Below are 12,871 nucleotides of genomic sequence, written 5' to 3' on the forward strand. Positions count from 1 at the left end.
TTTGTTGGTTAAAAAATTTCAAACTTTATTTTATTCAGATTCTAGCATGCATCAGTTTTATGAATCACAACAAATTTAAATACAATATTAAGTATATACACAATTTAAAAAGCGAAATATACACATTTTACGAAATAAATACATCAAAATACAGAGATGGATGAAAGCAAATAATACCAATTCCAAAGTAGGACACTAAATACATAAAAAAATACAAAATAATTCGTCAAATAAATGTTCAAAGTCATAAAATGGATCTTGATGCAATTTTTAAAGTACTCATAACATTGTTGATCCAAGGTTCTGTACACTACAACTCTAGAGATATCTTCCTTACTTCTAAAAAATAATAAAAATGAAATAAACAATTTTGCACAATATTCACTTTTTCTTTTATAAACTACAAAATTAAATAAATAAATAAATATATAAAGAAAGACAAAACACAGTTGCATTGTTACATTATGGATGTTGATTATTTATTTGAAAGAGTGGGGACAAAATTAAGAGGTAAATGTCATTATTAACAGCCTTAGTCTAAGGAATAATTGTTTATTAAATTAGAAAAATCAGACAAATAAAAATAAAGCTTTTACTACGAATTTGAGTATTATGTTATGATAGAAAGAACTGCCAATAAATAAATAACTGGAATATTTCTTTTAGCCCCTTGTGACTCCAGTACATATTCTAAGGACAAGATAATTCAGAATTATTCTTCAAATGTAGGTTAGCAAAATGATAACTAGCAAAGAATCAGAGAAATATACCATCACAAATGCAACACAAACACTACTATGATTACATACCATTCCTTCAATATTGCCTTCTTACGATTGGTTACTGATCAATGCATCTGTCACATTACAGCTACAACTTCAAGAACCTACTTTTAAATGCTCTTTTAAACAAAAATATGTATAATCATATATGTCATAAATTATCATTATCTTTGACCCATCTTACATCTTCAATTACCTGGTTAGGTGAAAATTTAGTATGCCTGTGGCAATAAAGTTTTATACAATTCATCTCATTATGTTCATGATTTGTATGTATCTTTGAAAAATATTTTTAATTAACCCTGTATACTGCTTCGACATAGTTAATCCGAAGTCCTATTGAACAATATCAAACATAACACATAGAAATTTTCTAAATAAGGAGAAAAGAAAAATATTTTTAAAACAATGAGTTTAATAAAAGGAAGAGTAAAGAAGGATGGTACACATGTAATTTTGCCAAAAATACAAAACTGCTTCAGCTTTCTACAGCAATTTTATTATTTTTTTGACTTTTAACTGGCATACGCTGTAATATTGTGACAGTTGGTTTAAATAAATATTTTGCTATTTTTTTCTAGTTGTAGAATACCAATGACAACTCAACACATTTAAATGCTTAAAAAAAAAAAAAAAAAATTACATACTTCGGCACACAATTTTACTGAATTTCAAACACCTTATAGATAAATTTTATATTTTACTTCCCTAATTAAAATTCTGATTTAAAAAAATATTTTTGTTGTTGGAGTTTCTCTTAGTATGATTCAGTGACATTCCCCTATCATTTGATTTGCATAAACTTTTTAATCACAGTTTTCTATTTTGCATCAAAATAACATAAATAAGAATGTGTTTATCAATTGATAAAATTTTTCTTTTTGGTCATCAAAATTACTTGATGTATAATTTGTTGTAAACGGAGAATCATCGAATAGTTTTCATGTGTTAACTCACAAAATTTCTTAAACTTCCAACATTCATGCTGGATTGCATGATGGTGAAAGTTTGGTAAAGAAAACATCGTATTACAAAAATATGAAACACAGGAATTGAGAAAAAAAAAAAAGAGAAATAAACATATCAATTGTAAATATGAACAGATTTCAGAATTGATACGTAAAAATGTCAAATGAAAATTGAAATGAATTCACGAAACAATACTAACCACCAAATTTTCTTTGTTATTCAAAAGACATGGTGTGTTTCTAGACACTGACAAAGACTTTTGCATCTAAAAAGAAAATTAAAAAGGGAGTTTCAAAAGTACTATCTGATAAGCATCAATGATCGAGTTTATTCGCAATATTAATAACAGACACATATAAAAAAAAAATTAATTTAAAATTTTCAATATTCCATTTGACTAAAGAGAAATGAAAGAATATTTTTTATTTAAGAATGTTATGATCACTTAAATAATCAGGCGAATAAGTGTAAATTCCTATTTTAGTATAATTTTTAAAAAACTTTTATTTTCAAATGCAATAAAAGTTATGTAATTACAGTTTAATATTTTAAAAAATTTTGCCCACAGGTAGAAATAAGAATTTAAAACAAAAAAAATTAAAAGTTAACTTTTAGTCTTATTAATTTCAAAATCTATTAAAAAAATAAAGCAATTTACTTTTAACAAGGCTTGGATACTTAAATTTACAATTTTATTTTATTTGTTCACTTTATAGTCACTTAAAATATAATTACCAAAAGTCATATATAATAATTTCAATGCTCAACAAATTAAATTTTGGACAAATAGTAAATATATTTTGTTTTTTTAAAAGCTGTATTTATAATCCATCAATTTATTCTGGTTATATAAGATGGAATAATTCTAGGACAGTTTATTTTATTAATGAAAAGAATATAGTTTTCAATCATTTATGAAGTATTTGTTGACTTTTGATAAAGTTAAATTCTAGATGAATAAACAATTGTTATAGAATTTTTTATTTCTTTCTAAAAATTGGGTATTGTTCAATACTAATACAGTAGAAGATCTAAACAGAATTTTATTATTGGATTAACTTTACTACTGGATCATGTGCTCAGAACTTTAAAAAATTCATTAAAAAAATGTAAGTAATCACCTTGCTCAGATTAGCTGACCGAGGACTCTCGTTATGTGAGGAAGCATAACTTGTATCAAAGCTGAAAGGATACAGCTGGGTCTTTTCTTTATGAGGTAAAAATTTAATCCCACCATGAGCATCATACTTTTCAAACAAAGGCTAAAATGTGAGAAGATATCACATAATAACTTATTAAATAGAAAAGTTATTGAGGTCAGCCCAATTGAATAATTACCTGCTTTTTTAAAGCATTGCCAGAGTCTTCTTTTAGAACATTACGGTCCCGCAAAACATTAGAAGGGGCTTTTTTCTTTGCGACTGCATTTAGCTTTTCCTCACACTGCAAAACCTTGAGGTTTTCTTTTACTCCTTGGGAGAAGACTGCTGAACGGCAAGCAAAGTTATTTTCACGAATAAAGTTTCTGGAAAATAATAATTAGGGAAAATTAAAAAAGAAAAATGATAACCCACATTTAATATAATAAAAATCAGTATTAAAAACTATTAATATGGGTAAATGTAATTTTGTTATAGTTCTTGCAAAAATAAAATCATCATTTCAATAATAAATAAAAAAAAATTGACCATGTTTCAGAGCAAAAGTTTTTAAACTATGGGTCCATAAGTTTGGAGTCATTAGGTATCATATAAGCAATTTACAGTAATCTTACTCCATCTACCCCTAATGACAACACTTTATAGATTTAAAATCCTTTTAAAAAATAAAATCAAAAATGTAAACACATACGTAGTCGTCATTTATATGAGGGATGTAATGAATATTCAGTCACTATTTGGTCCTTACGTCAAATTATTCGGCAAAGTATTATTTGGAAAATTATTTTTGAACAAACTATAAAAGGGGAACAGTTTTTTCACAGATTTGTTAAGTTCTAAAACTTGTTAATTTATGTTCTCAAAGACAAATGGAAAAATGAAATTTAAAGAATTGAATCTAGATTTACTTTCTATTGACCTGTAATTTAAAAATTAAATCCATGCAAGTTAATTTCATCATTTTTCAACACTTCATATTTCAAAATATTAACTTTTTTTGTTTGCATTTTTACTTGTTTTTCTGATTTAGCTAAGGCAAAGCATGTTATCATAGTGTTTCTAATAGACTTAACTTTTATATTATTATCTAGTACAGTAACACAGATAAATAAAAACATAGAAAACTGAGATTCTCAATGTTTAAGTTATGCTTCAAAACTATGGACAATTTTTTTAAAAACTTTTCCTTCTATGACAGTTATTTTTAAAGAGCCCTTTTAATGAATGTTATTATCACTTAAGGTCACTTTTTTTTATGAAGTTAAATTAAGATTTTTAGGGATAAATCTTTCGTTTAAAGAGTAAGAATGATTTTTGTTTTGATTTCTATCTAGTTTTCTCTTTTTCAAAAAAACTTCTGTTTTTATTAGACTTTAGTCTTCACTTTTCAAAAAAATACAACAAATGGAAAACTGAAATGTGTAGCTTTAATAGGTTCTAATAGACATTATCTAACAGACCATTTCTAATAGACATTATCTCTTTTAATGCTTTATGGATAATTTTTTCCAGTTCTTTTTTTCATTTTTACAGCTTCTTTGGAAGGGGAAAAAAAATTAAAACAATCATATGTTTATTCATATAAACTTTGATTATTTTTTTATCAACTAAAATATTGAAAAGAAAATACAGTTTCAAGAAAATGAGTAATAATTGGATATTAAAACCAAGTAATAATTATTAATCCTGGGGAAATATCATAAATTTTTTTCCTGACAGTAAGCTTTGCTCCTTTTCCCCTAAAGGATTTCACGAATTCAGTCACATGGAAAAAATGAATAATAGAGTACTGCAAAATTCAAAATCCAGAGTATTTCTGCTTTTATTGTTTTTTTGTTGAAGTTCCAACTGCAGAAAAATTGGAATCAGTTTGGTCCAACGAAACACTTATATAGATGGTAAGATAATGGAAAAAAAAAAGAATACATTCTTTAGAAAAAAAACTAAAATAAATGTTCTAAATACAATAAAAATAATAAAATTTTGGAAAAGACTTATATGAAGAGAAAAGAAGTGAAAACTGATATACCTATCAGATTTAGGAGCAGGTTTTGGGGCAGCAAACAAATCTATAAAGAGAAAAATTAAAATTTAATGTTCTACGTAACAAAACAAAAAAAATAATCAATAAAATGGTTTAAATTAAAATACAAGATTAACGGACAGTGAACATAAAGTAAATTTTTAGACAAATTAGTGTTGGCATTAACTTTTTGTTACGTGACCAAATAACATTTTATTAGATATTCTACAAACAAGATTTTTGAAAGTTATGCTACTTTACATTGCAGTAGTTTCAAAGTAATACAAAATATGAACCAACGTATAAATAAACACATAAAAAAAGCTACATTAGCATTGAGAAAGAATCAGAGAAACTCTCGTCTATTTTCCAGCATAACAACTTAGAAAATATATTAAGAGAAAAATGTTAAACATTTGTAGATATTAGTATGAAATAAAATCTTTCGTTTTTCATTTTTGAACTAAGTAAAAATTTAGGAGTTTTTTATCTTGAAACTTACTGTTTTTTTTGCTTGGAACTTTAGATTCATCCTTTTTTGGTAACTTGTCCATAGTAAAAGGTGCCTATAAATTATAAACTTTGCTAAATAACTTAATTAAAACTAAAATATTTTGATAATGACATAGAAAACATGTTTTGCTGTAGACAATTAAAAAAAAATTGCTAAAATGCTTATATTAACATACACAGAGGAAAAAAAAATATATATTTGTAATTCCTGAAAAAACTTCAAGACACACAGTAGAAAAATTCATTCATTTTTTTCATTTCGAGTCACTTTTAAAATGTAATCACTGTCCCTTCACTTAAACCTTACAAAAACAATGAAGAATATTTTAATTTTCGCATGAATCTAGTAAGTAAATAAAGGAAAACATTTTAAATATTTAATATTTAAAAAAAAAAAAAAATTTGATTCTATTTAGAATTGTGAAGATATACTAGGAAGTTTTATTTTTTCATTGTAAACCCCCTTCTTTACTACCAATATTTTTGCATTACCTTAAGTAAAACCACATTTTGCAAGCAAACACAAAAAATTTAAAAACCAAAACTTTTGCTTGTTATTTTAAAAAGCATAGTTGAGTACTGGGACAGTAGACTAACTGGAAAACCACCACTTTTTATTTATTTAAAAATTCAAAGACATATTTTTCGTAACGTCATTTGTTCCATAATTTAAAAATATATGATATTTGTTTTACATTTTAAAATATAATTTTTAAGCTTCCTCTAAATTGATTAGTGTTTAGAAATTGGTCTGGAAGGCATTTTTTAAATGACACAGAATTTGATTTCTTGTATATGCAACAAATTCACAATTTTTAATTAACACTGACCAAAAAATTAAAATCAATCATTGTAACAAAATTTATACATTGTTGTTAAAACTATAACTTAACCTTTTTTTTTAGTTCAAGTACTTTAAAATATAAATCAGTATGATAAGTAAAATGTGAGAAATCAATAATGGTAATTTTATTGAAAACAAACAAATACAGTAACCTTTTAAACATTCAATATTTTTGTAAATGTATTAAAAGCTAAAATATTTTGCAAAAAAAAAAAAAAAAAAAAAAAAAAAAAAAAAAAAAAAAAAAAAAAAAAAAAAANTCAGCTGTGCAGAAAAATATTTTTTTTCCTGCACAAATGGGAAAAATATTAAAGATTATTTTTATTGAGTAGAAGATTGAAGGATTAAATATAAAAATTTAATAATGCATTAAAAAGGCTAGGAAATTAGTAATTCCTATGACAAACAATATGTACTTTTGCCTTTTTAGATATCATCAGCATAATAATTTCACAGGTAGAGATATTTTTGATTTGAGATTACCTAAGCAATATTAGTAGGGCAGCCCACCCCTGCCTGCCTTTTGGTCTTATAAATGCTTTTTGTAAAAATAAGCTGCCATCCCTTAACACATCTTTTTTATTTTATTTTTTCAGAAAATGATTGTTTTCGTAACCATATGTTTTAAAGAAAAGTTCACCTCTAATTTATTTAGTTACCCATAATTATTTAATTTTGTGTTTCATTCCATAGACTTTTCTTATGTTGTCTAGTTATATAATTAAAATTTGCATATGATAAATATGATTTTGAAGAAAATTTATACACAGAGATTATCTTTTCGCTTGCCTTTAAATATCTTTCAGAAGCTTCAAATTCTTGCTATTTTGATACTGAATGAAAGTTACTTTGTGAACTTTACACATAAAAAGTATAAGTAGGTAATTTAAAAATTGAGGATTAAATTTAATTTTTATACAAAATTACACATTTTGATAAACTTTAATGGTGGTGAGTGCCTCTCAAAATGCGCCTTTCTGTGAGGAAACACCCTGCCCTTTTTGCTCCTAGGGTGAACTCTGAATATATTATTCGAAATGCAGGAGTTCAAAACATGCAGCTCAGAAGCCAAACGTGACACTTTGCATTTTTAACAATAAATAAGTTGGAATAAAAGAGAACACAAGAAATTTTGAAACGTTTCTAACTAAACTCATGTTTGTGAAACTGCACGTGTACTACATTATCTCTACCCAAAGAAACAGCATGAGACATAGTCAAAATTAAAGACTAAATTAACTTTTAAAAACAAAGATGTATTTAAACTTAAATCTTGATTACAATGTATTTGCACTTATACAAATATAGTGTCTTCGTTAAACAACAATTTGAACAAATTATATTAAAAAAATTCGGTGCACCTTCAATTTAAATTCAAAATGTTATAACAATTTAAAATATATTAATGGACATATAACAGTTCACTCATTTAACAATTTATAAAAAATTTGGCTGGGTTTTAAAAAAAAAAAATCATCTCGCACGTGGTTTAAGATTAGCGGAGTTATTAGATATTTAAGCATCTATTTTAAGTTAATTTAATATTATAACAATTTTTGACATTGTTAATTTAAGACGGATTTCTAATCAATAAACTAAAATTAATTACTAATTTAATACGCCAATTTAAAAGGTACTTATCGGTCATCCGGTCCCTGGATCCAGGGCCTAGTAGCCCTAAAACGTCTACCTAGAAAAAGACACCTACTACCTTGAAGAAAAAAAATTAAGAGACTGGCTAACACGCTCTGTGTCGAAGATTCGAAAAAAAGGAGGGAGAAAAACAGCGCCCTCTGATAGGCTCTCATATCATTACGTCACTCCTCTTCAGCCATTTACTGCTTGATGGGGAAAAGTCGCGTGGACGCGACCCAGCCACCAGCCGATTGTACAAAACAGATTAAAAACATTAAAAATAAAATAAAAATACTTTTAATAATTCAAATAATGGTTTGTGATGTCTCGATTTTTTTTTTTGTTTATAAAAATTTATGTACCGATGAAAATTAATATATAACAATACAGTATCCCCCTCACGCTAAACCATCGCCGCCTGCGGCTGCAATGGGCCAACCAGCATAGGGACTGGCAGCATGTCGTGATTTCTGACGAATCCCGGTTTAATTTGTAGTACCATGATGGCTGCATTCGTGTCAGACGCTATGCCGGTGAACGCCACCTTCCGGAGTGTGTCATCGAACGCCACAGTGGACGAACACCCGGAGTTATGGTCTGGGGTGCCATAGCATAACATGGACGATCTCAATTGCTACGAATTGTGGGTAATCTGAACAGCAACCGGTACATCAGTGAAGTTCTACAGCCCCAAGCTGTTCCCTTCCTTCAAGCCTTGCCAGGTGCTGTATTTCAACAGGACAATGCCCGCCCTCATATTGCTAGGACTGTGCAATCCTTCTTAGCATCGCGGCAGGTACAGCTTCTTCCTTCGCCTGCGCATTCCCCGGATATATCGCCGATTGAACATGTGTGGGATTTCGCTGGTCGGCGTCTCACTCGTGATCATCGTCCTGTTGCTTCTACAGACGAACTTTGGGTACGCACACGAACAATATGAAATGCTCTTCCTCAGGCAGATATTCAAAATTTGTTTGACTCCATGCCACGTCGTGTAACAGCACTTATTGCGGCGCGTGGTGGTTACACAAAATACTGATTTTGATCTCTTGTTATTGTTTGTTTGCTTTGAAAATTTAATCATTTATTTGTACTACTACTAGTCAGCTGTGTATTAAATATCATTTAATTATGACGATTCCTTCATGGTGTTGCAATTTTCACAAACATGAGTTTAATTTCCATAATTTTTTCAAAACTCAAATTATAACACTAAAAATGTAGAAGTACAAATTCAAGGTGTCGAACAATTATTCAATATTTGAACTTTAATTAAACAAAATTTTACTACATAAAAGATTTAAACAATTTATATTCAGTATAAAAGTAGCAAATCTGATACATTACCTAAATTTAATAAGTACACTCTTTTAATACTTTATAAAGTACACCCTTTTAATACTTTATAAAGTACACTTTTAACACTTTATAAAGTACACTTTTAACACTTTATAAAGTACACTTGTATTGATTTTCAAAACATTATGTTTATATAAAATTATTTCAATAAAACTGTAGTCTGGATGCATAACTTTCTGTTTAAACACATACATTAAAAGATTTTTTATGGATATTTATATATTTTAAAGACGGATGTTCAGCACTAAGCTAAGATAAACAATATCATATGGTTTTAGAACCAGTCATGATAATATATTTTTGAAAGACAAAAGTTTAGTTTCAAATTAAAGATATGTACATGGACTACTGTTTAATTTAGTTCTATACACAAAAAGCGACAACATTAAAAATACAGACCTTATTATTTTTCAGTCTTTTCAAATTTATTTTGTTCAATCTTAGATGTTTGTGGAGCATATTTTGAAGCTCAGCAATTTTTTGCAATTCCAGTTCTTCAGATGTTTTTGCACCTTTGGATTTGGTATTCAAAGTTCGCCTAAAATCCAATTTGTAATAGATTAAAAATAAATAAATACATCCAATGAAAACAAATTACAGGTGAATAGCATAGTAAATTTAGTGGAATCTATTGACAAATAACATAACATCACATTTATATCAAATAGTTGTCTGAATTTTAACTCTTTAAGCATTTTTTCAAATAAAATGTACTTAAAATTTCCTGCTATACAAAACTTATGACCAATAAATTTTTTTTTGTATCAAGAATGCCACTAGTTCAAAATTTGGAAAAAATTAGGACTAGTGTTCATTGTGTAGAAAATTCAAAAGAAAATTTTTGAAATACAGTACTTTTTTTATATTGAAAATCAAGTTATTTTATAATTTTTTGAATTAAAAGAAAAAAAAAAAACCCAGTGTGAACAATAATTACAGTAAATTGTCATAAGAATATAATGGTATAAATTTACAGTAAATCTATTTAAATATGAAATAAAATAATCTAACAAAAATTAAAACTTATCACTAACTAAGAGTTCGTTGTCTAATGAGGGTGCAGGAGCAGATGTTCCGGTCAGGTGGTCAGCCGATTGCGGAACTCCCAGTGCTTAGTTCCCAAGCATGCTTGTTACTCATTTATTGACTCACTAAAGGGATGAAAGGCTGAGTCAACTTTGCCTGGCCCGAGGAACGAACCCACGACCCGTGGCACGGGAGCATGAAGCGCTACCCCTATACTATTAATATAACAGAAGATAAAAAAGAAATAAATTTCAGAAAAAACCCACTTTAGGGCGAGTTTTACCCAGTAAAACTTGACCGGGTTTAACTAGGTAGGTGGGCTTTTTGCAACCCTGGATTTTGAGAGGTGGCAAATGCTTAGCGTGGCCCCTGTCTTTTAATATTCTAAAACACAAGTAACTTAAATGCATCAAAATATTTCACAGCAAGAGTGGAAAATAATCATAAAATTTGCACAAGCCAAAAATATTAAACGGTCTTGAAAACTATGTTTTATAATATAAAATTAATCCTTAAGATTCCTTCCTTAATTATAAGTTTGGAAAAATCTTTTATAATATTTGAATAAATACAGAAAAATTAAAAAATATATATATATATATACACACACACAATATCAAGAAAGAAAAATTTCTCCTTACTTCAAGCAGTTAGGAGTTTTGGGGCATACTCTTCTCTTTCTAATGTAGTTCATTGGGAAACTTGTCCTCCTTTTGTTTTTGTCTGTTCTGGGGTTTTCTTTATCATCAGGAGACTTGATTGATTCTTTAATTTGATTGAGATGTCCATCACTTTTTGATAACCGTGCAGGTAATTTGGACAAAGTAGCTAATTTTTCATCATCAGTAGAAAAGTTGATGAAAGGAAAGTTTTTCAAAGGATCATTTGGTTTAATTTTTGGAGTTGCCACTTTAGGTCCCAAATTATTACTGTAATAAAATTAGGCAAAATTATACACAATCTAATAACATAATATTATGACTTAATAATTATCCACAGATAGGAAATAGTAATTATTAATTATTTTTTTTGGAAACTTAATTGTTAACTTTTGGATGAGCAATTTTAAATAGGTAATAGAAAATAATTTTTATATGTTAAAATAACATTCATATAGTAAAGCTAAAGATTATGCAGAACATAGAGATCAGGGTGCGTAGACAAATCATAAAAAAAGCACCTTTAAAGCACTTAAAAAATATTTCTATATACATTAACAAAATGCAAAATTTTCAAAGACTTTACATGATCATGATAAAATAACTAGTTTCTGACAAAGAACTCTTGACTACATTAGCCACCATAAAAATATAAAGATTTTTCGGTTCGATTTCAGAATGGGGAAATTGAAGCCGAAAATTGTGACTCTCTGGCAAAATGCAGCCGAGTTGCACATGATAGTGCAAGAATAATTCCCACTGAATCCAGCTCAGTATATGCACACACAGACCCGCAAGCATTTCATCAAACTTTTAAAATGATAGGCGCTTTTATACGTTATGGAACTACTATACGCTGAAATGCTTTGTGTTTGAATAATTCGTAAAAACTTTGAATAGAACAATTTGAAAATGTTTCGAATAATATGCTGCGAAAATCAACATGGCAAAGGAAAAAAAAAAAAAAAATCTCATTTTCGAAAAGGGTGCGTAGCCAAATTTTTCAACAAAAATTAAGCACCTTTTAAGCACTCAAAAATATTTGAAAGCACTTCTCATGCAAAAATCTCATTTTGGAAAAGAGAAAATTAAGCACTTTTTAATAACACCCAATGACAAAAAGCACATTTAAGGGCTTTTAAAAAACGAAAATCCAAAATAAGCACCTTTAAAAACCCTGACTTTTATAATAACTATTTTGAGAAAAAATTTAGCTCTTAAAAATAACAATATTGGATTTTAAAATCATGCGAATTAGAATATTTTTAAATCACGTGAATACGGATGGAAACACGCAACTTTAAAATCAGCTGAATACGAAAATCGTTGTTCGATTAAGTTTATTGAAATAATAAGCGAATATGAACCACGATGTATACGAATTTCAGCACAGTTCTAAATCTGTCAAAACAAAGGAATCAAATTGGTGGATCTCCGCCAACTGGCAAGAATTACATGAACATAAACGTCTCGTTAACAGAATTTAACAAAAATTTCAAAATTTACATTTTAGATTGAAGAGCCCCCGAAAAAATTTGCCAGATTATAAGTTTTTGACTAGTGGCAGTCCAAGAATCAATGGTCTTGTTCCTAGCTTTTAGACCCGGCAGGAGGATACGAAAAACCTGGTTTTCTGGGGTACAACCGGAATACAATCACCCCTGTGAAATACACGCATAAAATAGTATAAGAGGGTAATTTATAAATTGTTAAGGATCAAATTCAGTCATTACATAATATTACACATTAATAAATTTTTACGATGTTAAGTGTGTGTCAAGTACCCTTTCAAAACTCAAAGTGCCCTTTTCTGTGAGGAAGCGCTCAGCCCTTTTTTGTTCCTAGAGAGAACTCTGTAATATGTAAATTAATCCTTCATATAAATACTATAATCAATATTT

General features: G+C 28.1%; 1 protein-coding gene across 2 annotated transcripts in view; it reads right to left on the minus strand.

Moving 5' to 3' along the window:
• Positions 1-12,871, minus strand: part of LOC107443067 (uncharacterized) — a 16,573-nt gene continuing 3,702 nt past the window's right edge. Inside the window, exons 3-10 of one of the 2 annotated variants that reach the window (XM_016056813.3) lie at positions 10,953-11,240; positions 9,685-9,823; positions 5,437-5,500; positions 4,941-4,980; positions 3,090-3,276; positions 2,873-3,013; positions 1,951-2,016; positions 1-339 (exon numbers count right to left, since the gene is read on the minus strand). In XM_016056813.3, coding sequence (XP_015912299.1) covers positions 334-339; positions 1,951-2,016; positions 2,873-3,013; positions 3,090-3,276; positions 4,941-4,980; positions 5,437-5,500; positions 9,685-9,823; positions 10,953-11,240 — 931 coding nt within the window. In that variant the 3' untranslated portion in view covers positions 1-333. The remainder of the gene's footprint in view (positions 340-1,950; positions 2,017-2,872; positions 3,014-3,089; positions 3,277-4,940; positions 4,981-5,436; positions 5,501-9,684; positions 9,824-10,952; positions 11,241-12,871) is intronic. The other variant, XM_016056814.3, reaches the window with a different exon arrangement.

Source organism: Parasteatoda tepidariorum, chromosome 5 (assembly GCF_043381705.1).
Source record: "Parasteatoda tepidariorum isolate YZ-2023 chromosome 5, CAS_Ptep_4.0, whole genome shotgun sequence".
Taxonomy (NCBI): Eukaryota; Metazoa; Arthropoda; class Arachnida; order Araneae; family Theridiidae; genus Parasteatoda; species Parasteatoda tepidariorum.